This window comes from Lycium barbarum, chromosome 6 (genome assembly GCF_019175385.1).
Source record: "Lycium barbarum isolate Lr01 chromosome 6, ASM1917538v2, whole genome shotgun sequence".
NCBI lineage: Eukaryota > Viridiplantae > Streptophyta > Magnoliopsida > Solanales > Solanaceae > Lycium > Lycium barbarum.
This window is the reverse complement of record NC_083342.1, coordinates 126,341,272-126,366,766: the sequence shown is the minus strand read 5'-3', so window position 1 is coordinate 126,366,766 and position 25,495 is coordinate 126,341,272. Positions and strand designations below refer to the sequence as shown.

The 25,495-nt window shown below is 34.7% G+C and overlaps 3 protein-coding genes across 3 annotated transcripts; 1 reads left to right on the top strand and 2 right to left on the bottom strand.

The window, feature by feature from the left end:
• Positions 1-132: 132 nt before the first annotated feature.
• Positions 133-5,995, bottom strand: LOC132598710 (uncharacterized). Its single transcript, XM_060311736.1, has 5 exons — positions 5,582-5,995; positions 3,888-3,997; positions 3,425-3,793; positions 1,146-1,698; positions 133-832 (listed from the first exon to the last, which is right to left on the bottom strand). The coding sequence occupies exons 1-5, from the start codon at positions 5,820-5,822 to the stop codon at positions 753-755; spliced, it is 1,353 nt and encodes a 450-aa protein (XP_060167719.1). The 5' UTR covers positions 5,823-5,995; the 3' UTR covers positions 133-752.
• A 9,324-nt stretch (positions 5,996-15,319) lies between these two features.
• On the top strand, positions 15,320-17,994 carry LOC132598708 (F-box protein At1g10780). The gene is made up of 4 exons (XM_060311734.1): positions 15,320-15,411; positions 16,207-16,947; positions 17,204-17,484; positions 17,583-17,994. Exons 2-4 carry the CDS (start codon positions 16,215-16,217, stop codon positions 17,817-17,819), a joined length of 1,251 nt encoding a protein of 416 aa, XP_060167717.1. The 5' UTR covers positions 15,320-15,411; positions 16,207-16,214; the 3' UTR covers positions 17,820-17,994.
• Positions 17,995-19,099: 1,105 nt separating this feature from the next.
• On the bottom strand, positions 19,100-24,269 carry LOC132598709 (transmembrane emp24 domain-containing protein p24delta3-like). Its single transcript, XM_060311735.1, has 4 exons — positions 23,997-24,269; positions 21,317-21,532; positions 19,558-19,634; positions 19,100-19,481 (listed from the first exon to the last, which is right to left on the bottom strand). Exons 1-4 carry the CDS (start codon positions 24,192-24,194, stop codon positions 19,337-19,339), a joined length of 636 nt encoding a protein of 211 aa, XP_060167718.1. The 5' UTR covers positions 24,195-24,269; the 3' UTR covers positions 19,100-19,336.
• Between the last annotated feature and the right edge of the window lie 1,226 nt (positions 24,270-25,495).

Sequence of the window (25,495 nt, the reverse complement as noted above, 5' to 3'; positions counted from 1 at the left end):
TACGATACTCCAGCATGTGCCAATCAGCATTTTCTCCCGTGCTTTGGTTTGGTGGTAAAAGAGTAGCACAATTAATGTTTGGATTAGGCGTATGTCACAATTTTGAACATTCGCAAATGAAAATCAGATAAATAGGAGAAAGTAAAGGACGGGTCCATTATCCACCAAGTTTCGAAGCATGCACTAGCTGGCCCTTAGAGATTTCTCTGTGATCCCAAAAACAAAGAACGTTACCAATCAGCATTTTGGAACATCCTATAATACTGCCAAAAGGCTGATAGCTTTATCACATTTAAGTTAAGCACATCAAAAGCAGCTAATTACAGTTTTTAAGTAAGAATATACATCATGTATACTGAGGTCTAATATTGCTCTTTTGCAGTAATTTTGCAGCTTGTTCAAGAAGAACCAACACATCTTACGACTGGTATCTCCTTGAAAACCTGCAGATGAGCATGTATCTGAAACTGTTGTTTCCTTGAGCAGTCATTCCCTTCGGGAAGAAACATCTTTTAACTCTCTTCATGTGATGTCATTGTGTCAAACAGAGGCCTGCCACCCTTTGGCTTTGACCTGTGATTTCCTCTCTTCATGTAGGGTTAACATGACTTACCATGGTAACCACAAGTTAAATGTCGAAAGATGCTACAATCCTAGTCAAATAAAGTTGTTTGTTGCTAAGTATACTTCTCTCTTCTTCTTTGAAGAAGAGAAAATCTTGTAGAACGAGAACAGGACATTGTCACCATGTTTCAACCAAGGATATGCAGTACTGCCAATCCGAATAACCAGAACAAGCAGAGCTCCTTATAAGAAAAGCCAGGTGCAAAAGCTGCAAGAAAGAAAACGAAACAAAAAGCTAATGAGCACAAAAAAATACCATAAATTCCTACAATACTATATCACAAGGTCCTGGGGGACATGGTTGCCATGAAAGACCTTCCTCATTTTTCACTTTATTTCTACCTCTAGAGCAGAATATTCTGTAGCTAAGGAAAGATCCTTGAAAAACAACCCAAAGTTACCAATTTCCTTATGTTCTTTATCTATTCCAAGCAAATGATAGATGCTATGCATTAGGTAATAACATGATGAATCGTTAAGATTGCACAAATATAAAGATCACACGAAGAGGAGAAACTTACATGATGATGAAGATGAGATTGAGGAAGACATTTGTGGAGGATAAGCTGGAGCAAGTGATGATGGGCTTGCTGCAATTCCAGAACTACTTACAGGTGGACCAGAGTTTGTCGGAGGAGAAGGTGGCTCAGCTATGGGAAATGGAGAACTGCTAGGCTCTTTTCCACGAGCTGGGCCACAATGTGATCGTAAAAATCTATGACAGTTGGGCAAAGGAGCTGGAGATGGAGATGAAGAAACAGCAGGCGATGAGGAAGGTGACGGCCACAAAGGTTCATTTGGAGCAGGAGCTGGAGTTGGAACAGGAGGAAGAGTTGGCGGGGGAGTGTGAATAGTACGGTTTAGAAAGGAAGATAAGCTTACTTGCTTCACTTTACCAAAAACAGAGTTATCAAGGCCAAGATTAGATGTAGGAACGGATCCCATAACTATTTGAGCCAATTGTTGTAACCTCTGAGGTGGTAGACTCCTAAAGCCAGAAGATACTGAAGCTTCAACTATAACTGGGGGATCTTTAGTAGAGCCAACTGTATTTGATATCTGTAGAAAAACATGCTGACCGAAATAAAGGAGAAAAATAAGTCAGATCTGACAGTTAAAAACACAAATGTACTATGCTAAATAGCATGAACGAAAAGCAGCCAGCAATACCTACACCCACTTTAATATTTATTTCCCATACAAGGAAAGAAGAAAATTAAGACAGGGAAAAGCAGCAAACAGAAGATTATTGATGCAACAAACATGAAAACATATCAACTTGCCCATAGGGGTTATATAACTTTGGCATCAAATCACTAGAGGGTGGCAAATAGTTGATATATCTTGGAAAGGAATGGCTGAGATCCAGCAGGATTAACTAAATTTCAATCTTATTATAGGACTTTTAACTATGAATTATATATAACTATGGCATGAGTAGCAATAGGAACTTTCATGCGGTTTTATCCATGGCCAAATGTCTATAAATATTAAATAAATCTTCATCGCATTCACCATAGTACCAGTTTCAAAAAAAAAAAAAATCTTCATCGCATTCACCATGTCTTTTTCCATCTCATTCAGCAATATCGAACTGCTTATGACAGCATCGACATAGGAAAAATATGTCTAAAACCTCCTCACGACAGATCACACAAATTTCTGACGGGGAAATCCTACTAAAACCATATCCACCAAGATTCATGGCATATGTCCAACAAAGCTTTGTTACTTGATAACCCTAGATCTCTTTATTCACCATTTAAGCAAGAAAGTTTTGACACATGCATTGTGAATCATTACGTTCCTTTTAGCATCAACTAGGAATTGTAATTCAAAGAACACCCAACAAATAGATACAATAATTTAAATAAGGAAACAAATAGATACAATAATTTAATTAAGGAATATAACTCCTTTTATTTAGCAACTCATCTATACTTGCATAGGGTATTTATAATGTGAAGAGGGGAATCGTCAAAGTGAAAAGAAGAAAATAAAGGAGTATACACTATACATCGAAAAAGAATATCCACTCAACTATTAAAACCTACGTGGCTCAAACTCTCCAAAAATATTGTCGTACCGGTGTCGGATCCTCCAAAACTGCACTACTTTGAAGGATCCAACACGTATCCATCAGTAATTGAAGAGTCCCATCAACAAAGATTAAAACATCGCTGACAAAAAGTATGACATTTGGAAGCAAAACTTATAGAAACTCATTCTAAAAGATAAAGTTGCAAAATGTGAATAGTTCCCGGGGGGGGGGGGGGGGGGGCTTCCCTTGAAAGGAAATATAAAAGTCAAAAGCAAGTGCGCCATAGACCAAATGAAAAATCATAAAACAACACTGCACGTGGTTTGAGTGTGAAAGTTGCAAAACGTGAATAGTTCAGGGGGGAAAACTTCCCTTGAAAGGAAATATAAAAGTCAAAAGCAAGTGCAGCATAGACCAAATGAAAAATCATAAAACAACACTGCACATGTTTTTTATTGTTTGTTTCCCATAACAATGAACCATAGAACTGCTCTGTTGAGTTGAGATAGGTAGCCTAACCGTAATGAGAGGATCAAGATTAAGGTGATTCCTAAGCCATGAAAAAGGACTAAGCTAGATCAAAGAGGATGCATAGGTAGATAAAAGCATGCTCAGAAAGCTCGACATAAAAGCAGACCAATCTAAATTCTAAAGTATGCCCAAGTCTTAATTTAAGAAGCCTCAAAAATCTAACCCTTCGCGCTCATCCAGAAATGTCAATTCAAATACAAAAAGAGATTAATAGATATTAGCATATACCTCATCCCGCCTGAGATGTAAGCCAAATATCAGTTGTTGCTTCAGCGCAATAAAATGTTCCCTTATTTCATCAATAGAACTGTGGAGAGTAAAATTGAAGAGGATATCAGGTAGGTCGTAAATGGGTAGGCGCTCCGGCATCATAGTGATTCCACCAGGACACTTTAAGACCTCAAATGAAGATGGTTGTCCAAATATTGAGGAAGTTAATGTCAAATTGGTATCTCGAAGATACAGATCCAATAAAGCAGACTTCAGCAGACTTAAGGACACTGGAGTACTAGAAGAATCAACTGGATCCGGAAGAAAACCAAATATTACGTTAGTCTGGTTAGCCACTCTTGCTGCATGCACGGATAGGACGGATATCTGCAAATTCCAATTGTCAAACTGACTATTGCACTCCACTGAAAAGAGGCAGCACTGACAAACTACCATTTCAATTTTGAGGAAGGTCACAAACCTTCATGTTAGGGATAGCAATCTCTTCCAAAATATCATACTCCAGTCTCGCAATGTGGGGAACAATATCTGAAACTGGCTTCTCCAATCTGAAGTATGCTTGAGTAGTGGCTGAAAACAAAGGAACAAAGTAACACTTAAGACCTAATGATGAGTTAAAATACCAAAAGTGATAAATAAATGCATGGGAAACCAGCCTCCACAGCTCACAAGGTCTGAAAGGTCACCAATTCTTAAGAGATTATTCACATCAATCGACATGACACGTAAATTTAAATAGGGCATTATCCCTCATCTGGTAAATTAAAAGGAAAAAACAGCAGCATGAAAGATTGAACACTGACGTTCTTCATAAAAAAAAAAAAATTACATAGGGGGTAGGGGAAGGGAAAATGGGGTAGGGATTACAACGTGGGAATTCGAACCCTCACCAATAAGGTGAAAGTTCAGGTAGCCAACTAATTAAGCTACTAAGATCCCTACATACTGCCTAGATCACTCTAATCAACGGAGACACGAGCAAAGGAGAAGAAGGCTTCCACTTTCAGCTAGAATTCCACCAGCAAAGGAAAGCACAAAGGTAGTCTACTTCTTGCTATTGACTATTCAGGGTGGCAGAAAAATTCTGCAGAAAGGAATAAGTTTGTGACGCAAGATCTTACAACAATACTTCCTAGGTATAATCAAATCAATCAAGAGAAGGCCCCGGAAAAAAAAAATTAACTTGTATTTTCTGCTGCCTCTAAGAAAGAAATTAAGACCTCCGTTTTACTAAAGCAAGTTAACATGGGGACCCATCTATCAGTACACTACACTACTTCCATCTCCTTTAACCTTTTTCCATTGAATGCATCCCATCATAAAGCATCACCAAATATACCAAGCAGCTAACCTTGGCTCAAGAGCAATAACAAAGAGATTAAACTGCACCTGAGCCGTCACAAAAAATAACGCATACCCACATAAAACAATTAAGTCTAACAAAGCTAGAACTCTGCGAAGCAGCAAACCAGCATTAATCTTGAGAAAAAAAAAAACACCGTGCCTACATGTATAAAACAACAACAACATACCCATTGTAGTCTCACAAGTGGGGTCTGGAGAGGGTAGAGTGTACGCAGACCTTACCCCTACCTGGGAGGTAGGGAAACATGTATAAGGCTATAAGCCTAATAAAACCAAAAACATCGTGCTACTCAAACGGTACAACGAGATACAACAATCAATCAATCAATTCAACTACAGCTTAATCCAAAACTAATCAGTATCAGGTATATGAATCCTCTTCCATTTGGGCTGCTTCAATGTTAGAGATGTCTGAAAATTCTCAACCATTTCAATATTAGGCATCTAATCAAGAATGGAAAAGGGCCAAATATACTCCTACCGTTATACTTTCAGTCCAAATATACTCCTTAATTTTGAAGGAGGGCCACGTGGCAAGCTCCGAATTAGCTAATTTAATTTCTTTTGTTTTTCTAATTTTTTACCAGTCCAGTACTTTTCTCCATGTTCATCCAAAAAAAAAAAAAAATTAACAAAATCAATAGACCTACAATCCCAATTCATCTACAAACCCTAATTCCACAGCAAACCAAAAAGAGAACTCTAAAATCATTACGATGAAACCCTAATAAGGTCAACAGTAGAGTCAACGAAACGCTATAAAAGTCAAAAGAAGAGAATTAAACTCACCGGCATGTTTGATTGCCTCTTTTGCGTCAAACCCAGATGGATGAGAACGATGTGGAATGATCAAGAAAACAGCAGATAGGAAAACGACAACACTCAGCACCAAAACGACGATACACTTGAAATTGAAGATTCTAGAAAGACCTATAGAACATGGACAGAAGGTTCTAGAAGAACCAACACCACCATCGCCGTTGTTGTTTTGTTGATGCAAAGGCAGTGTTTGTCCTTGCAATTTCCCCATGCCAAAAGCATCTGTCTAAAATCCGTGTCTCTCTCTTTCTCTTTCTCTTTCTCTTTCTCTTTCTCTCTGTATTAGCACTTTTTTTTTTTTTTTTTTAATCTGTCTAAAAGGTAGATTGACAACTGGGTCTACTCAAACCCAAGTGTTAGTCATTCATGGTGAACTGTTAACATGTACTTTTGTGTTTAATACTACTATAAGTCACGTCGGTACAATGCTATTATTTTTTATTGGATGAGAAAAGTAATACTACTATAAGTTACGTCGGTACAGCTCACTCCACTAAGCTAAGGTGAATTATTTTTTATTGGATGAGAAAAGGAATAAAGTATTAAATGATTCGGGCAAACCAAGCGTTGGGTAGAAGCAAAGGTTAAAGAGAAAGGATAGTGCGAAAAGGAGTGGATGGGGCTTCTTGATAATTAAATGATTAGGTACGCTAGTAAAAGTAAATTTAATGCTTTATAATTCTCGTGTCTTAATATATAATGAACACTCTACTAATTGAAGATAAAAAGAAAGACATAATAAATACAATATTTTTATTTTTCTAAGACATAAAAGTTTTGTAACAAATTTAGTTTGACATAAGTAATGTGGTCGAAGGTAAAATTGTATCATGAACTTCACTAATTATTTTTCCACTAAGGTGCTAGGTTGTGTAATCAGTTCATTTATTGAATTTTAATACCTCTTACTACTAATTACTAACAGATGTACTGAATAACTTTATTCGTTTAAAATTTAGATAAATATAATTTGATTTTTTTTTACTATATCTGGATAAAAAGGAGAATATAGTTTATTTCTCACGTTTTCTCGTGATGCTAATATTGTTTTTCTTCCTCTATTCTCTCTTTTTTTTTCTTTTTGACAGTCCTTGATTGTTTACCCCGGAATCGGATAATCAATTAAATTTGTATATGGGTATAGGATATGTGCTTGGATCTTGATGTATGTTAGATAGGGAAAATGTATAGGTGGGAGTTCCTCAATAAAATGGCTAATGATAGCGATTCGCTATGAATACAAACACTCATAAACAATGCGGGATAATTGATGGAGTAAACACAACATAAATATAAATAAACGGCCTTGGCCGAATCAGATGTTGAAAGAGAGATTGTATGTATGAACTCTTTTATTATAAATGTTCTTGAAAAGTAAAGGAGCCAACCCCCACAAAGGAGGAGGATATGCCCTATTTATAGTGTCACCTCCATGGGTCTCATACAATGGAAAACAATAAAATAATAATAACAAGGACAGCTCTACACGAATTTGGTGGGATTAGACTGACGGCGCCGTCTGACACACGCATGGTAGGTAGTTGACTGTGGCAGGACGCTACTGGCGCGTGGCTCGCATGCAACGGCCACACGGACCAACGACTACTCGGACAAACGGCCATGAATGTTCGGGTCATCGGGCTTGGATGCTCGGGTCACCGGGCTTGGCCACTACGACAACGTCGAAGACAGACCTGTCGGTGCTCTTGCCCAGCACCGGCCCAAGCATTACCCCGGTCAAGGGCGACTGGTATCCCTCACATTCTCATTCCTTCCTCTGGTTCCTCGTTCCACCGGTTCGCCTCATATCCGGTTTCTACCGTATACATTGATCACTTTGTCTTTTTGCATGTGTGTGTATAATTATATATTTATTTTCGCTTCTTGATAGTTACTCAAGATCATGGTGTGGGGAATCATTGAATTTTCATGATTTTCTTATTGACATGCAAGAAGGATTAGCAGTTTTTACCAACAAAAAAAAAAAGGGAGCCATTTGCCTATATACACTTGAAACGGGATGATTAATTTGTGTCACTGCAAGTAATTTTATGATGATATATTTTAGGGTAACATAGATTATGTAAAAATAAATTCTGATAGGACAATCATTATATTGCTTTGATGACAGTATTTGAAAATTTCACGAGGTTAATAATGCCTTGGTGGTTGAAAAAGGTTATTTCTTTCATTTCAAGAAATTCACATGTATTGGCCCATGCGACGCGCGCCCATGGCATAACATCAACTTTCAAGTCATTGACTATAGAAATAATTTAAATAAAAAATGTATGTTGTATAAATTATAATGCAGTTTATAGTTCAAGTCAACTTTCAATAAGTCATTGACTATAGAAATAACTTAAGTTACACAATTAGTATAATTTAGCTTATTATAAAATGTCAGTTATACACACTATTTTCATTAGGTTATCAATTATTGTACGTATTTATCACATAATTAACTTGTAATTATCTTATAAGTCATGTCCTGATTGTGCAATTATCTTTAACGTCAATGCATGGAACTTAAACTAGTGCATATAGTTACTTTTTCAACAATTACCGATACTTACAAATCTAACATAATTTATTCGAATGTACGATAACATCCATATGATTCTAACTATTAATTAAAACTGTTTATCTAAGATTGTTAATCACATACTAGCTACACTTTGATCCAAACTATGTTCAATAAGTGTACTTGTGAGTTGTGTAAGCGTTCAATAGGTATTACCCTAATTTAATTTATTGTCAAAATGAAAGGATTAAACAAGTTTAGAAGATTGCTTATGTATTTTAACCTTTAAGAAATGACTAAAGTTCGTTTTCGTGTTTTGTCTATGCGACTAAGCACTGACAGATATGTTACTATGTGTCTAATTCGTTATTGGAGTTTCTCTGTATCTTGTATTCTTGTTAAATGTCTCAACTATATTTCGAAATGTGAAGTTAGATCATATAGGTAATCACGTTTCACACAAGGTTAAGAGGATACCTAATATCTTTCATTCAGCTTAAATGAATCATCTAACCAGTAATTTCAAGTTCGTTGATATTTAGGAATCATTCCAATTAAATGATTCTTTTTCTTTTCCTTGGATTTAAAGAATGATTTTGAAATACTAAATAAAATAAGTTAGATGACCTAGCACACCTAGAAGAATAAGATAGCAACAACTCTAAAATAAATAAGAGCTCCCATAGAGTTATTAAATTGACGCACATTTCTCTATCCCCCTTCCTTCATTTCCAAACTTTACTCCACTAGTCACATATTTCAGAAAAAGAGAAAAAGAAAAAAGAAAAAAAAGTGGTGCGATACCCGCATTGGAGCGGACTAATTCAAATTTGCGTCACATAATATTTATTTAGGGGAAAAGTGCTCCCTACTAGAATTTTTATTTATAGTCACGCTTAAACTCAAGACTTCTGATTAAAGGTGAATGAATATTATCTATCACACCACGTGTCTTGCGGTGGTCAACTTGGTTACGTTTAGCCAGTATTGCTTCTTAGACATTACAGGATGCAATGATCAAAAAATGTTTTTTATAGAGTCGTTTAACACTTTTTTATTCTGTAAAATGGTTTAGGACTTTAGGGCCTGTGCGACGCTTATTTTTGAAAAAAAACACACACGAATAATATACCATGAGCTGGTTTGGTTAGATGTTCGGTTCAACAAAAGACTAAGTGCCATCTGATATCTCCAAATTAAATAACAGGTCAGGTTCAAATTGTCCTGTGTTTGGTTAATATTGAAATAAAAAAATAGGACAAGGTCATTGTCATGCTACTAATCCAGTTATATATTTGGTTAGTTCCAACTTCTAAGCAAGTATTCGAATAAGATGAAAATATCCAATCTGTCCACTAAATAATTAGGCTATATGTAATTTAACAATGTATATAGCTATTGTACAGCAATATAAACATGTATATTGCCATTGATTGTTATTAATCAATCTAACTAGATAATCTTTAAATTCCATATATTAGCTTAAATTCGAAGACTGAGACTGTATCTTTACTAGCAGGAGACTAGTATTATTTTTGGATTATTAATCTCATGTCCCTTTTATTGTAGGAAAATAAACCTTGATCCTCCCACTGAAAGAGCAAATTGATCTGAAGGAGTAACTTTGCATTTCATGTACATATAATACATAAAAAGTCTCAACATTTTCAGTATGCAAAGTATATGCAACCAAAATTCAAATTCAAGAGTATACCATATCATGGCTAGGGGTGGCAAATGGCTATTTAAGCTGAATTATAACATATCAAAATAAGTTGGAATCAATAAATGGGTCATATAGAATCTTGCCAAAATGTTACTTGGGCTTGGTTAAGAAGACTAAGAAATTTGTCAGTATTATCCCAATTTGCCTAATAGCATGTTTGACCAAACTTCTAAAATTTGCTTATTTTGAAAAGTACTTTTTTTAAAAGTATTTTGTAAAAAAATACTTTTTGTGAGAAGCAATTTGTGTTTGGCCCAATAAATCTAAAAAGCACTTTTGTACAATAATTTATGTTTGGCCAAGATTTTCAAAAAATACTTTTAAACGTCAAATTACGAATAAGGACATGAATAGATTTACTTAATAATAATAAAACTATTAAGTTGATAAATACATTAAATATTTATTATGAAAGAATATGATTAAACTTGGTAATATGATGGCTCAGGCTTTTCTCAACGCTAAATATCATTTAATTCAAACAAGACTTATCATATGATGTAGCTAGTAGTCTATCCACTTTTTTTTTTTTTTTTTTTTTTGTTTAGATTATTACTTGTGGTACTAAATTATTAGAAATCAAAATCTTCGGTTGTGTTTCTATTCCACCTCCTCTAGTTACAATCAGCGTCATGCTCAAATTACCAAGTCTGCAACAATCTACAATCCAATTCTGAATGTATGGTCGATAATACAAATAAATCTGAATAACAATAATAACGCTAGCAGAACAAATTGCTAAAGATTACTAGTATGTCATTATCATGTAAACAAATTACTCAGTACATTGTTGCCAACAAATCATACCTTGTGAAAAATAAGGTCGATCACGTTGAAGGCTTGCTTGAAGGGGTTATTGTCGTGGAAGAAGTGTTTAAGAAATAGGTTGTAGAACACGTATTTATTATTAGGTTAAAGTCCTATTATGGTATATAACTTATTTTACCAAGGGTATTATTGTCAAGAAGAAAATTTAAAACTGCTTCTGCTTCTGCTTTTGGGAAAAAACTATTTTTTTAGCTTTTGAAAAACTGCTTCTGCTATTCCTCAAAAGTACTTATTTTTCTCAAAAGCTTGGCTAAACACCTCACATTTTTTTAAATAAGCACTTATTGAAAAAAATAAGTACTTTTGAGGAGAAATAAGCTTGGCCAAACAGGCTATAACTCTTATTGAATTTTAATTTGTTTGTTTTCTTATAATTTATTTTATTACCAAACAAAACTAATAGAAAAGGATTCTTCTTTATTATAGTAACATGGCAAACAAAATATATTATCTAACTATTTAATAAGATTTCTCATGAGTCGGATATATCACTCTTCTTTTATTTAGAACTATTCAGTGTACAGATCTTGAAAATAGTAAATAATGTTTGCACAACATAAAGTAGCACTGTAGCTTGATGGAGATAACTCTAGAATTAAGGAAAGTAGTCTCAAATTACCCAAAATCCACAAGAATCAACCAGTTTAGTTGCAAATTGAAATAATTATTTATACAGGCGGCTCAAATGGTAAAAATTTAATCGCATTGGTGTTTACACCCAACTTAGTTAAATTAATCATGGTTGACTAACTAAAATTTATTGGAAATTCCTACTTTTAATAAATAAAAAACTCATAAAGGAATTAAAATCATAATACAGTAATGTTAGAATGCTTAGGGTTCTCGTCAGCATTTTCTCTCTTTTATTTCTTTCCGTTCTTCTTCTCTAGCTTAATTCTGAAAATTTTCGTCATTCTTTCATTAGCCCATTGAAAATCAAAAGGCATAATTTCAAACTTACCACGTGGTTGAGATTTCTGATTAAGAGCTTATAATATGTGCTTCGAAGAATTATAAAATTAATGACTATGAGCCCGTTTGGATTAGCTGAAAAAAAGTGGCTTTTAAGCACAAGTGCTGAAAGTTGTTTTATAAATAAGTAGTTACGTGTTTAGATAAAAATGCTTAAAAGATTTAGAAGTAAGGGTAGTATTGGAATTAATAGAAAATATAAAGGATAAAAGGGTAAAGTTGTTGGTCAGACCAAAATGACTTTTAAGACAAAAAAAAAAGGTTGGGTTAAGCAACTTCTTGGTTTTGACTAATTTTAAGCATTTTTTAACTTAATTTAAGTTGTTTCTATTTTTGTCAAACACCCAAATAAGTTAAAGATGACTTATAAGCTGGTTTGACCAGCTTATAAGCCAATCCAAACGGGCTCTAAGTGGCTTTTCAGCTGAAAAAAAGTGGTTTTTAAGCATAAGTGCTTAAAGTACTTTTTAAGTGCTGAAGTTATTTTATAAATTAGCACTTATGTGTTTTGATAAAAGTACTTAAATAGTTTTTTAAAGTAAGGATAATATTGAAATTAATAAAAAAATATAAGGGATAAAAGGGTAAAGTTGTTGGTTAAACCAAAATGGCTTTTAAGCCCAAAACAAATAAGTTGGGGTTGAGCAACATCTTGATTTTGGCTTATTTAACTTAATTTAAGTTATTTTTTATTTTTGTCAAACACTCAAATAAGTTAAAATAACCAGCTTAAGCCAATCCAAATGGGCTCTATATCTAGTTCATTTACGTGAAGATTTTTTGTGTATGTTAATCATTTGATGTGTACTGAGGCTATACAGAGACAGGTGTATTTTTTGGTTAAGGTTAAAAATGTTATTATGCTAATGATAATAAATAATTATATTTATAACAAAAGGAACATTTTTATTGCGCAATGGCCAGTGAAAAGGAGAGTCCGGAACTTTTTTAATCCAAAAATTAACTTTTGGAACCAAACTAACCCATTAAAAAAAAAAAAATAGGCTTCACGCACAGAATCTGTGCGTGAAAGGACCAAACTGTAACTTTTTGAGTTTGATCCTTTCACGCATAGATTCTGAGCGTGAAATAGGGCGCCTTTTTTTTCTTTTCTTTTTTTTAGCTATCAAAATCACGTCTTTTCCATACTCTGGGCAAAGATTAGTCATGTTTCAAAACCCCGAAGTATGGAAAAAACGCTCGTTATCCCATTCAATTTGAATTTTGCCCCAAATTTGTGCAAAAATTTCATTCTTCTCTAGTAAAAATCTAATGATAAAAAATCTATTTCGAGATGCTAATCCTGTGGTAATGATGTTTGAATGTTAATTTCGAGGTTCGAAATTCAATTTATGAAAACGAGTTAGATAGCATTAGTGAACAATATAAAAAATAAAAAATGTCTACTTTGTAACATTCACCAATTTGGCTTGGTGGTTTAGCCTCTCTTTTTTACTCACTTCTTTTTTATGCCAACAACATGGGATCAAACCTTGGTGGGAGCATTGAATGAGATATATTATACCTTAGTTGAACCTCTCGTATTGGATGAATTATTTTTTAATATAATATTTTTATTTATTTCAAAACACTTTAATGAAAACCTTATAAAATATGACACTTAGATCTAAAGATGACAAGTTTCCAAGCAAACAAAACTTACTTCGGAGCACTTTACAACCCCTAAAACGATGATCCAAACATTTAGGTATACTCGATGTAATGAGCCGATGTTATTGTACGCAAAAAAATATATTAAGTTCTATATAACATATTGATATTTTAGAGGTTTGAAACATGACTAATCTTTGCCCGAAGTACGGAAAAAACGTTATTTTGATAGCTTAAAAAAAAAAAAAAAAAAAAAAAGGTGCCCTGAAAGGATCAAACTCAAAAAGTTACAGTTTGGTCCTTTCATGCACAAATTCTGTGCGTGAAGCCTACTTTGATTTTTTATTTATTTATTTAATGGGTTAGTTTGGTTCCAAAAGTTAATTTTTGGGTTAAAAAAGTTCGGGACTCATGAAAAGGAAAACAAGAAATGGCGCTGGTTACTAGTACTAGCATAGAGAGGACAAGAAAACACCTTGGATCTACTTAATTGACGTTACTGTTAAGAGACAAGTAAGAATAATAAGATAACAACAACAACCTAGTGAAATCCCACATCGTGGGGTCTGGGGAGGGTAGAGTGTACGCAGACCTTACTCCTACCAAGGTAGGACGGCTGTTTCCGAAAGACCCTCGGCTCAATAAAAGCATAAAAAGAAGTCAGATAAGGTTAAGAGATTCGGATAAGAGATTCAAAGCGATATGGAAATGAAATAATGCAAGCGACACAGATAACACAGGGTAATCAAAGCACAGGAAATAACAGATAATAGCAGAAATCGGAGCAGATAACACATGATAATCAAAGCACATGAAATAACAGATAATAACATAAATCGGAGCACAAGAAATTATATTGCAATAATGCGACTACTAATAAGAACGGATAACGAGACTATCTACTAGCCTTCTACCCTAATTTGGGTCCTTCAAACCCTCCTATCTAAGGTCATGTCCTCGGTAAGCTGTAGTTGCGCCATGTCGTGTCTAATTACCTCTTCCCAATACTTCTTCGGCCTACCCCTACCTCGTCTGAAACCATCCATGGCCAACCTCTCACACCTCCGCACTGGGGCATCTGTGTCTCTTCTCTAATAATAAGATAAGTGTTAAGTATTTTTATATTATTAATTGAGATTATGTGCAAAACACATGATCAGTGGTGGAGCCACACTATGCCGAGGGTGTTCATCCGAACTCCCTCGGCGGGAAAAAAAATAATATTATTTTTACAAGGTTAAAATTATTTTTTTATGTATATATAGTAGATGTTGAACCCCCTTAGGCTTCTTCATATGTTTACTTTTTTATGTTTTGAACCCCTCGACGGAAATTCTAGCTCCACCACTGCACATGATAGTTAACTATAGTTAAGTACTCATAATTGTAGTTAACATAAGTGACAAATGTCATTTATTAATTGGCCGGGCGTAAACATCCGGTGTGCATAAGTTTTTACCCGATTCAAACTTGTGAGATGGATTCAAATTTTTCTATACGTAAAAGCATAAGATCTTTAAAATTTAATTTATCTAAAAACATATTATAGTACGTATTTCACCGGAATAAAGTGAATCTGAATAGAACAGAATGACTTCATAGTGGACTAAAACAGGTTGAGTGATTGATTGATGAATAATACTTCTACATATGACAAAAAATCAATTTCAAGTGGAAAATATTTTGGGGAAGAGGACAATTTTTTCTGAAATAAAGGGAACATATATATACATATATAAGATTTAGGACTTGGGGCAAATGTAAGATCTGAAAATTTTAAAAAGGCGCTATTTGAATTATAGATTTAGGAGTTAGGGTAAATGTAAGATCTGAAATTTTAAAAAGAGAAGTTAAAACGTGGAGTTAGGGCGCTATTTGAATGATTTAAAAAAGAAACGGTCTCAAATTCAAAAAAGTTCAAAAACAAAGCGGGTTTTTGCATGCATGAAAAAAACAACTTTCTCTCTCTAAAATTTGAAACTTTTTGAAATTTGAAAACAGCTCCACAGCGCTCCATATATACCCACCCGCCCCTTCACTCTTTTTTCACCTCTCACTCTCTCTCTCTCTCTTAATAAGTTTCAATCTAACCATTTTCTTCATTGGAAAAATCCTTAAAATTTCACTAATCTCTTCATTGTAAGCTTCTCTTTTTCTTAATTTAACGATTTATCAGTTTAATTTTGTTAATGTGATCGTTTAAAGATTGTATCTTTTTGTTTCCTGAGCATACATTTAGTTGCTGCTGCCAGCTTAGTAATATACTCTCTGTTAATTATTCATTTCCTTACATGGGTCATACTTTTTTTTTTGGTTTCATGGGCATATATACTACATTTCGTTATTGCTGTTTCGTAGTATAATCTGATGAAATTCATGTTAATTGTTCATCATCCTTAAATCTGAGCTACTACTTCTTCATTTGCCATCTGGCATTGATAGATGAAACATTGGGTTATATAGTTGAATTTGTTTTTTTTTTCGAATATATACAATTCATATTAAATCTGCATCTATGGTTACACTATTTGAAATTCTAGAAAGGCACAGACGTGGATTTATAGTATTAATTGTTGTCCTTAAATGTTATGTATGTTAATTAAGTTACATCTAACCATTTAATAATTAAGCCGTGGTCACTGGCTAGTGTAGCATTTCTGTTCCAATGTGGTCATTTCTTAATAATCATGGATTTATTTTAGCATATGCCTTTTGAATTATTTTCAGTTTAGTTAGGCTGAGTAGTCTGTAGATGATTATATTTGTATATATATATTTTTTAATTTTCAAGCATTTTTAATAGATAAATTTTCTAAATTAAACCTTATGAATTTATTGATGCTTAAAATTTTGATGTTTCTACTTTTTTTTTTTTTTTTTTTTTTTGTGGTATGATTTGTAACTGACCATAGCCTATTTGATATATGTGCTCAGGAAAAAAAATGGACTCTTTGCCTGATGCCATTGTTCAATGCATCTTAATCCATATAACCAATGCAAAAGATGTGGCTTCTGCTTCATGTGTATCAAAGAGATGGAAAGATTCAATTCCTTATCTCAATAGACTGGTCTTCACTCGTAATGTTTTCGACAACCTTAAGAATTGTTCTCCTGATGACATTGTTGGTCACATGGTTTCATTAATGAATCGATTGGAAGAACTTGTTGTATACTGCCCTTTTACTGGTTCTGGCCTAGCGTCGTGGCTTTCATTGGCAGGACCTTATTTACGGAGACTTGAGCTAAAGATGGATGATAACCTCATTGATATGAAATCTTGCTCCTCAAAGTTGGATAGTATCGCAGCAGCAACAAATTTGGAATCTTTGAAACTTTGGGGTGTGAACATGACACATTGCCCAAAGTGGTACACTTTCCATAAGCTTAGAAATCTTGAAATAGTTGGCACAGTAACTGATGAGAATATCTTTCATGCTGCATTAATGGCTTGCCCCAATTTGACTAGCCTGTTGCTCCTTGGTTGTGAGGGACTGAAACATGTTTGTATTGAGCTTCCTCAGTTGGAAGTATGCAATCTTGATTTCAATGGCGTAGGTAACTGCGCCCTTAGTATCAATTCTCCGAAACTTCAACATCTGGAAGTGCAAGGCTGTAGTTGGATCAGAGTCCTTCAGACTCAACTACTCAGAAAACTTTCCATTTCTAATACTTCAGGTACTCAAAATTCCACTTTTTATAGGGTTGTTTACATTTTTAGTCCGTTGGCTGAAATTTATTACAGGCGCTAGCCAAAATAAACAAAACATATACACTGATTATGTACAGTATATGTATATGCCATGTATATTTATACTTAATATAAAAAACCTATACATTTGCCGGCTAGTTTGTAAATTAGATCAGGGAAAGACACTGGACAGTATTATCTCTTTTTGATACAACATAACAAACAACCAATTTTCTATTGTAGGACGGGTTATCTCTGCAGATTTTGGAAAGCTTGTGGCACTTGAGTCGTTGGAGATGAGAGGAGTTCAATGGTGTTGGAGTGCCGTACACAAAATGCTTCAATTGGCAAGTGAAGTCAAGCATCTCTTTATGAAGGTGGAATTCACCGGGGATTCTGATGCTCTTCAGCCATTTCCAGAGATTGACATTGTTGATTTCTTTAACAGCCATCCCAAGCTAATAAAATTTGACATCCATGGTGCCATGTTTGCTGCTCTTTGCCAGAGAAACAGTTTGAAAAATGTGAGTCTGTTGTTTCTCATTTGCTCAACAGTTCCTCATGGTGCAACTAATGTTTGTTTAGCTAGTTTATGACAATTTGAAACCTTGGATGTTTGCAGGTGGACTCTAGATTTATGATCCCTTGCCTTGAGGAGGTTGTAGTCACCGTGAGATCGCCACTGAATGCTGAACAAAAGATGAGTACGTTAGAGTCTTTAATCAACTATGGAAAGAAACTGAGGAAGATGAGAATAAAAATTCTTCAGATGAAGAGCAGCCATAGCAGTACAGATGATTTTTTCGAGGAGATTTGCAGATTCACTCGTATGAATCGCAGGATTGTTTCAATTGAATAATGATTGATAATTTTCCCTGTCCCTCTTTCCCCTAGCATTTCTTTTCATTGGAGGAGGGATCCTTATTTTCTTTGATTTTTAGTAGGAACATTCTTGGACCATTTCCTTGAAAGTTCCTAGACATTTGTACTTTGATTTTTGTACCATTTTAACTTTACAACAAGACTTTTGAAAGCTCAGGTGTCTTGCATTTTAAACCAGATTAGAGGCTTAAACTCTTATGCACATGGATTATTTCCTTCTTATGCACAGGAAATGGGATGCTTGCTTTTCTGGAAATTGAGATGCAGTTTTCAATTCTTGGTATGTCATTGCAAAAGCTTACCTTTTTGCCAATTACGTGTATTAAATTTTCGTTTATTTCTCGTATAAGAAAAAAAAAATTGATGTAAACTTCTGTTACTAATACAATATTTGATTGCCATCTTTTGTATTCGGAAATTTATTAGGAAAATTTATGTGGGGTATTATTTTTTTAAGAGAATGCTATATGAGACAAAAATGTATGTATGAGTAAAACATGATTAGAGCACCTAAATTAATAAAGATACCCTCAAAGTTAAAACTAGATATCCAATTATTTAGCAAAAACAAATTTGTGAACTAATTGACCCATTGCCCATACACGAAATACTCAATGTAATTACAACCCTCTCCGAACTTGGTGATATAGTTACATACAAATGGAGTTGATTATTACCTAGAAAATAAGCGGATAACCTTCTAATAAAAAGGAAGGTAAATTACACTAATAATATAGATTCTTTAAGCTATTAGTACTACCCAAAGTTAAATTCATCAGAGAAATAAACTATCAAGCAGTTTTATCAAGTTTTCGGATTAAATAATACCAAGTAGGATTAAGAAAAGTGGTCTTACTCTGTACAATCTCCAAGTCCTGACAAATCGTTTTAGAAACCAGGCCCAATTTAGATTGACAAGAAGCTAGAGACAAACAAGCTCAATTGATGCAAGCGTCATCTTAAACAGGAGATGCTAAATCTCTAGTTGTCTATACTCTATAGGAGCAACGTCAACCATAGAGGGATAATCAAGAGAGTGATTATGACAACTAAGGAATATATCAGTAAAGAGGGAGATCCAAAATTTAAGTTTAATGGGTTCAATTTTTAATTGTAACGTTAAAATTAGTGATTTGGATATCACATTTATTGATATTTTAGTGGATTTTTTACACACTGTGTGTTGAAAATTATGGGTTCAGATGAACCCGTAGGCAAAAGGCTACATCCTCCCCTAGCTATCACTAGAGGAAAAGATACAGAGAATACTGCTGCTTCAGAGAATGTACTACAACAATGTCCACTGAAATGATCACGTAAAAAACAAATGAAAAGTAGTGGAAAGTAATTCAAGTGTGCATTCTGATACAGTAAAAGCTAGATCCACTAATATCACATAGTAAAAATAATTCTTTGCTTCACAAAAAAGTGCCAAATGATGCTAGTCCTAGGATTTTCTCTGCCATATCGAATGTAATTTCAACAAAAGAAAGTCTAAATTAGCTTCTTCTTGCGGAAATATCGTTTCAGATACAAAATTTGTAAAACTGCCGCCAGGCCACAGACTGCCAAGGATGCTATACTAAAGCTAGCCACCCGCGCATTAGTTGTTTCACTAACCGACCGCATCTCTGCTTCTCTGAAAGAACAAACGGAATATGGTATAACGTGAAACAACAAGAGCAGGTAAGTAACCGAAAAGCAAATTAAAATACCTGGTCTTTAAGTAAATCAAATTTTCATGAATGGCCTCCACAGCTCCCTCAAGCTTTCTCAGCTCAAGTTCAAGACCCTACTAGAGGCAGAAATTTGAGTAAAATTTCTAGAGCTTCCAGAAAAGATCTATTTATCTACTTATCAGGAAAAGGAAATTAATGACTAACCAAAGTATTATCCTTTAGCGATGTATCAATTGTACAGGAGGAGATAACAACTACATAACCCAAGCTTAAACAAGTTACAATACAAGCTTTTGTCAGAGATAAGGTTAGAGACAAACTAAAAGTGTTCTGCTCTTGAATGAGTCATTGAAGTCAACTTCCATCACGAAATGTAGCTTCCACAAAGTTTTTTTCCTGAATTATTTATAAGGTGACAAGTCTGACTAAGGGCAGCCCGGTGCACTAAGCTCCCGCTATGTGCGGGGTCCGGGGAAGGGCCGGACCACAAGGGTCTATTGTACGCAGCCTTACCTTGCATTTCTGCAAGAGACTGTTTCCACGGCTCGAACCCGTGACCTCCTGGTCACATGGCAACAACTTTACCAGTTACGCCAAGGTGACAAGTCTGACTCTCAAAATAAAATCATTATTAATTGCTAAAGTTTGATTAGTTAACTCCTGATACATCCTAGGTCACAAAGTCCACCAAAGCTACCCCTCCACATATACTCCTCCACCCCCAAAAAAGGAGAACATTCATTTGTCCAACCACTTACCAACTCCAGAAAAAAATAACCAAAGATACACAAAGGAATAAACGAACTCAAAACTCAGCATAAGATCATGAATTAACCTTAAATGCTCAGGACCACCATGTATAAATGGTTCATGAACAAATGGGTTTTCTACTAACAAAGGCAAAGTGTTCAAAAGTGAACTAAGCTCTAGCTTTGCGCAGGGTCCGATGAAGGACCAGACCACAGCGGGATTGTGGGAAAAGATTTAAGTTTATGTGGTAACAACAAGCTTTACTCCCATTCCTAATTTCTCTTGGTTGTTCAATTGACTATGAGAGTATAAGTCAGATTACTTATTTCTCCATTAACTACAACAACAACAACAACATACCCAGTGTAATCCCACAAGTGGGGTCTAGAGAGGGTAGGGTGTACCCAAACCTTACCCTACATTTGTTGGGTAGAGAGGCTATTTCTCCATTAACTATCTCAAATCTGACCAATTCCATATGTCAATATTTGATTGGATACAACATTGATGAATCTAACTTTAACTTATCTACTATATTAGAAACAATGGAAGAAAATATTAAATTTTGACATCAGAACAGTTGTTTGTTGAGAAAGATCACATAAAAGTTCAAATTTAAATGGAATTTAAGTTCTTTGAAATTTGTGAAAGTTGTACGACATGACATTAATTGGAATTGTGTCAAACAATTTGGACGTCCTAAAATAAAGGTGTCATATAAAATAGGCCAATACTTTTTTTCCTTCAAACTATGGAAAATAAGAGATTTTACTATTGACGCTTTCTCCCTGCCTCTCCATGATTTCAAATCCAAGTAACATCCATGACGTTGACTTCCCTCTTTAAAGAACTTTAGTTTCAATTACACCATCGTTAAAGTATGACCTTTTAACTCGTTAGTAAAACATACTTCAAATTCACATCTTTTAGTCCCCCTTTATACCTTCAAGGCTCCATACTTTCTTCAATTAGCGCGCTTTAGTTTCAGACAATTATGTTATAAACAAAGATCAAAAGCTGAAAGGGCGAAAAAACCAGGTCCCACCTCTATCTTCTCCTTTTTGGCAACCGATTCCCAATCCTTGGCAGCAATTCCGGTTTTCCAGTCAAGGCTAACAGTTAAGCTCCCACCTCCTGGATTATGACCATCTTCAACCCAAAAACATGCTAGATAGTTGCCTGCCTCAGTTGTTGTGAAGGCAAACTGACCATGTGTCATGTTTTCCTTGTGATGAAGGGTGTTCCCAAATGGTGAGGAGACCTGCACAAGTAATAACATGCCATAACATTCACTACAATCAGCTACAACAATTTCAGTAAATTTTGGGCAGATGTTCTAGCCCAACAAAAGGGTGATAAACTATTTCAGCAAAGCCAAGTAAAGAAACCTGAATCTTGAGGAAACACTAGCAATACCACCTCAAATTTAAAATACCTCCCAATGCCAGACTGCCAGTTGATTATTTTGTGTGTGTGTGCGTGAGAGAGAGAGAGAGAGAGAGAAAGAGAGAGAGAGAGAGAGAGAGCCCTTCAGGGCACAACCGCACAAGCATATGCGCTTTCATATTTGTTGTTGATTAAGCGGAGAAATCAGGGATATACAAACAAAACACATTACCCAGCTTATGAGTTGATGCTTTGTATCCTTGGACCTGTCTATACTTAAGCCACAACATTTTGGCACCGCACCTGTCTGGCCTCTAGGTCCGAGCATGAACTATGTAGAATCTAGAGCCTAAATTGATATTATCATGTGACCAGCTAAAGCACAAGGCTAAAATCAGCTATAAATTGGACTAAGCCTATAGGGTGAAATAGCTCGCAGTGCCAAGTGCAACGGTGATTGCTTGCTTCATTTAGCAAATTAGGGTAAAGTTATGAATTCTGATGATGCAGAAGCAAGAGCCATCAATTTTAGGGGCATCATATCACTGGCCAAAGACAAGTGTTTGATCCGCCTGGGTATGAAGTTCCTCGATATGGAGCCTAGCTAATACCTATTGTATATAAGGTGCCAATGTAAAATAGAGGCCTACTGCAATAACTCATGGGAGGAATTCTCGAAAAGATGTAATCATCGGGTGTTAGTCCCAAAACTAGCAACTGGTCTTCTGAATGCCACATGTGCTAGCTATAGCACATTGTATGGTAGGGTTACTAGCACACTCCTAATAAGACTGACTCTGGTGTCAAAGCAATTATATTAAACATCTTGGGCCTCTACTCTGGATCAGAGACATTCTACCAAGTTTTCTGGACAAAGCTCTACACATGCGACTTCCTTTTACTTATTCAGACTTAATAGCTTTGGCTGCTTTAATGTTTAATCTTGCAACAACTAATAATTCCTCCTATTCAAGGTCCTTTACCTAAAAATCCATTTTTCACTGCTTTTAGAATTGATATTTTCACAGTAGTACTTTTAGATCATTATTCAAGCGACAAGGTTGAATGTACCTTATAGAAATCTATCACATGTAGCACAACATATGCATATGTTTCCATTATTCTCTCACATTAACTTAGTTGAGTAACTAATTCTACTATCGATAAGTGGACTGGGTTAAACAGAAGCACAAGCAATCCTACGTCTTTATTCTATACCTCAACAAACTATGCGAAATATTAACATTAGACTCTTCACTGATTCTTTGTCAGTCCTTTTTACTGCACTTAAGAACAAGTCAAAATGTACTGAAGCATAAGAAAACTATGCAAATAAATTACTCATATCCAGTTAAAAACCTAATGAACTATCATAATAAGCAAACAAATTTTCATTCCAGTGAAAATCTAACGGACTATAATGTCTAATTTAATGAATGCTCTAGAATAAAAAGTAAGATATTAATTCAGCAAAGCAATCTTCTTGACAACTTGACAAAGACCTAAAACATTACCCAATTTGTAAGTTATTTACAAACACTAGTCTATAAATGGATAAAGTAAATAACACTAGCACACTTGAACCAAAAATTCAATCTTTCCCGTAAATAAAAAAAACACCTCATTATTCCAGCTGATACAAAAGGAATCAGTTGAAAATCAATCAGTTTAAACTATACCCTTACGCCAACAAGGAAACACCTATTGTTATCTAACACATATCTAAAAAGGGATCATGCCAAATTACCCTTTAAGCAAATCAAATCCCAGATTCACATACACAAACAAGAATAAAAGTATGCCTGCAAATAATGATTTAAGTCTATTCCCTAATCTTAGACTAAAACTAATAAAATCCCAAGTTTGTAAATTAATACACAAACAAGAATGGAAGTATGCCTGTAAATAAATATTTAAGACTATTCCCTAATCTTGAACTAAAACTAATAAAATCCCAAGTTTCTGAATTAATACACAAACAAGAATGCAAGTATGCCAGCAAATAAAGATTTAAGACTATTCCCTAATCTTGAACTAAAACTAATAAAATCCCAAGTTTGTAAATTAATACACAAACAAGAATGGAAGTATGCCTGTAAATAAATAATTAAGACTATTCCCTAATCTTGAACTAAAACTAATAAATTCCCAAGTTTGTGAATTAATACACAAACAAGAATGTAAGTATGCCAGCAAATAAATATTTAAGACTATTCCCTAATCTTGAACTAAAACTAATAAATCCCAAGTTTGTGAATTAATGCAAACTGAAAAACAAAAAAGATTTTTTTTTTTTTTTGAAAAAAAGAAAAGAAAAGAAAATTAGGACTATGGGGTACCTTGACTGAAACAGTGGGGTTAGGATGGTGATGATCATCAGAGATAGCAAAGTAATCAGCCAAAACGACAACGTTATTGTGAAGTTCTTCAGACACACACTTTGTTCCAGTCGCAGGTAAAGTCAACCATATAGCTTGGCCTTTGTGCAATAAACATAATAGTACTATCAAGAACAAGAACACCCACCTGTTCATCATTCCCTTTTACTTCTTTTTTCACAATTTTGACTTGCTAATGATCTAATGTAGACACTGCTTGCTTGGAATGTTGTTCAAAAATGGGAATCTTGGATTAACATATGTGGGCATGTGATGTATCTGATTAGCCCATTGGGCCTTTTTTAAGAGTACTAGCAAATTCACGGGCCTCTTTGGTTTGGACAATTTTGCATAATTTTTTTTTTTGCGCGGATTGTCCTTCATTTGGGGTGGTATTTAATTATTGTCCTTCAAATTGGTGGTCTTTAAGTTTTGTCCTTCGCCTAATACCCCGAGATTATGGGTTTGAACCCTAGCTCAGTAAAAAAAAAAAATCGCACGGCAAAATTTGCTCAGAATTATGCCCATGAAAATTCTGCCTTAAGGTAGAATTTTACAAATCTGGCAATGCAGGCAGAATTTGGGCCTTAACCCAGAATTTGCATGAGCAGAATTTTGCCTTAAGGCAGAAATTTAAAGACCACCATTTTGAGGGACAAAAATTAAAGACCACCCACAACGAAGCACAATCCTGCAAATTGCCCTGAATTATTTACTTAAAAAAATTAAAGAAGAAAAAACAATTGCTGATTAACATCGGTGTAAAAAATAAGAAAAGAGAGAACTAAATATTCTATGATCATCATGGAGTTTATAACACGCTCTATGATATATTGTAAATGATAATACTTAAATAGTGAAAAACTAAAATAAGCAAGAATTTAGAGCTTGACCCTTGTTTCTTTGAAATTTTGAAATCTTCAAGGAGATGTACCTCGATAAAAATCTGATTGTTCACCTTGCCTTCTTACTCCAACCGCTCCAAAATCTCCTGATACTTCATCAATTCTTCTTGGATCTATTGGACCTTATTAATGTAGTTGAAACTTGTCTCCTTCTGTTTTACCACTCTCATTGGTATTTGACTTAAAACAACCTCCTCAGACACTTTACTATTCCAATAATGTTTTCTTTCATGGATCTTCTTTGTCTTGAATCCAGTCCTTTGCTGCCTAGGTGAAAGATCTCCATCCCTAGCCACCTTAGCAAAGCGTTCATCCAATACTTAATTCTCATCTTCTTCATCAAATATGTCAATGCCCGACTCATCACCAAAAGCTTCCAATGGATCTTTCACTAAAGATTCTGGCTCATACCTCTTGGCCGCAAATCGAAAATATGAGTAAAGATATGTGCTATTTAACCAATTATTAACTTAGATTCAGCGCTAACAGATTTCAGACAAAAGCAATGGTGGGTCGGTATTAGGAAACCGACGGATGTCCTTAAATTAAAAACCG

Excerpts from the sequence above, each read along its gene's own strand:
- LOC132598710 (XM_060311736.1), bottom strand. The coding sequence starts at position 5,822 with ATGGGGAAATTGCAAGGACAAACACTGCCTTTGCATCAACAAAACAAC. Across the intron at positions 3,998-5,581 it reads AGAGGCAATCAAACATGCCG|CCACTACTCAAGCATACTTC; the intron begins GTGAGTTTAATT and ends CTTTGTTTTCAG. Across the intron at positions 833-1,145 it reads AATCTCATCTTCATCATCAT|CTTTTGCACCTGGCTTTTCT; the intron begins GTAAGTTTCTCC and ends TCTTTCTTGCAG.
- LOC132598709 (XM_060311735.1), bottom strand. The coding sequence starts at position 24,194 with ATGATGAACAGGTGGGTGTTCTTGTTCTTGATAGTACTATTATGTTTA. Across the intron at positions 21,533-23,996 it reads ACCCCACTGTTTCAGTCAAG|GTCTCCTCACCATTTGGGAA; the intron begins GTACCCCATAGT and ends TTACTTGTGCAG. Across the intron at positions 19,482-19,557 it reads TTGATTTACTTAAAGACCAG|AGAAGCAGAGATGCGGTCGG; the intron begins GTATTTTAATTT and ends TTGTTCTTTCAG.
- LOC132598708 (XM_060311734.1), top strand. The coding sequence starts at position 16,215 with ATGGACTCTTTGCCTGATGCCATTGTTCAATGCATCTTAATCCATATA. Across the intron at positions 16,948-17,203 it reads TTCCATTTCTAATACTTCAG|GACGGGTTATCTCTGCAGAT; the intron begins GTACTCAAAATT and ends TTTCTATTGTAG. Across the intron at positions 17,485-17,582 it reads AGAGAAACAGTTTGAAAAAT|GTGGACTCTAGATTTATGAT; the intron begins GTGAGTCTGTTG and ends GGATGTTTGCAG.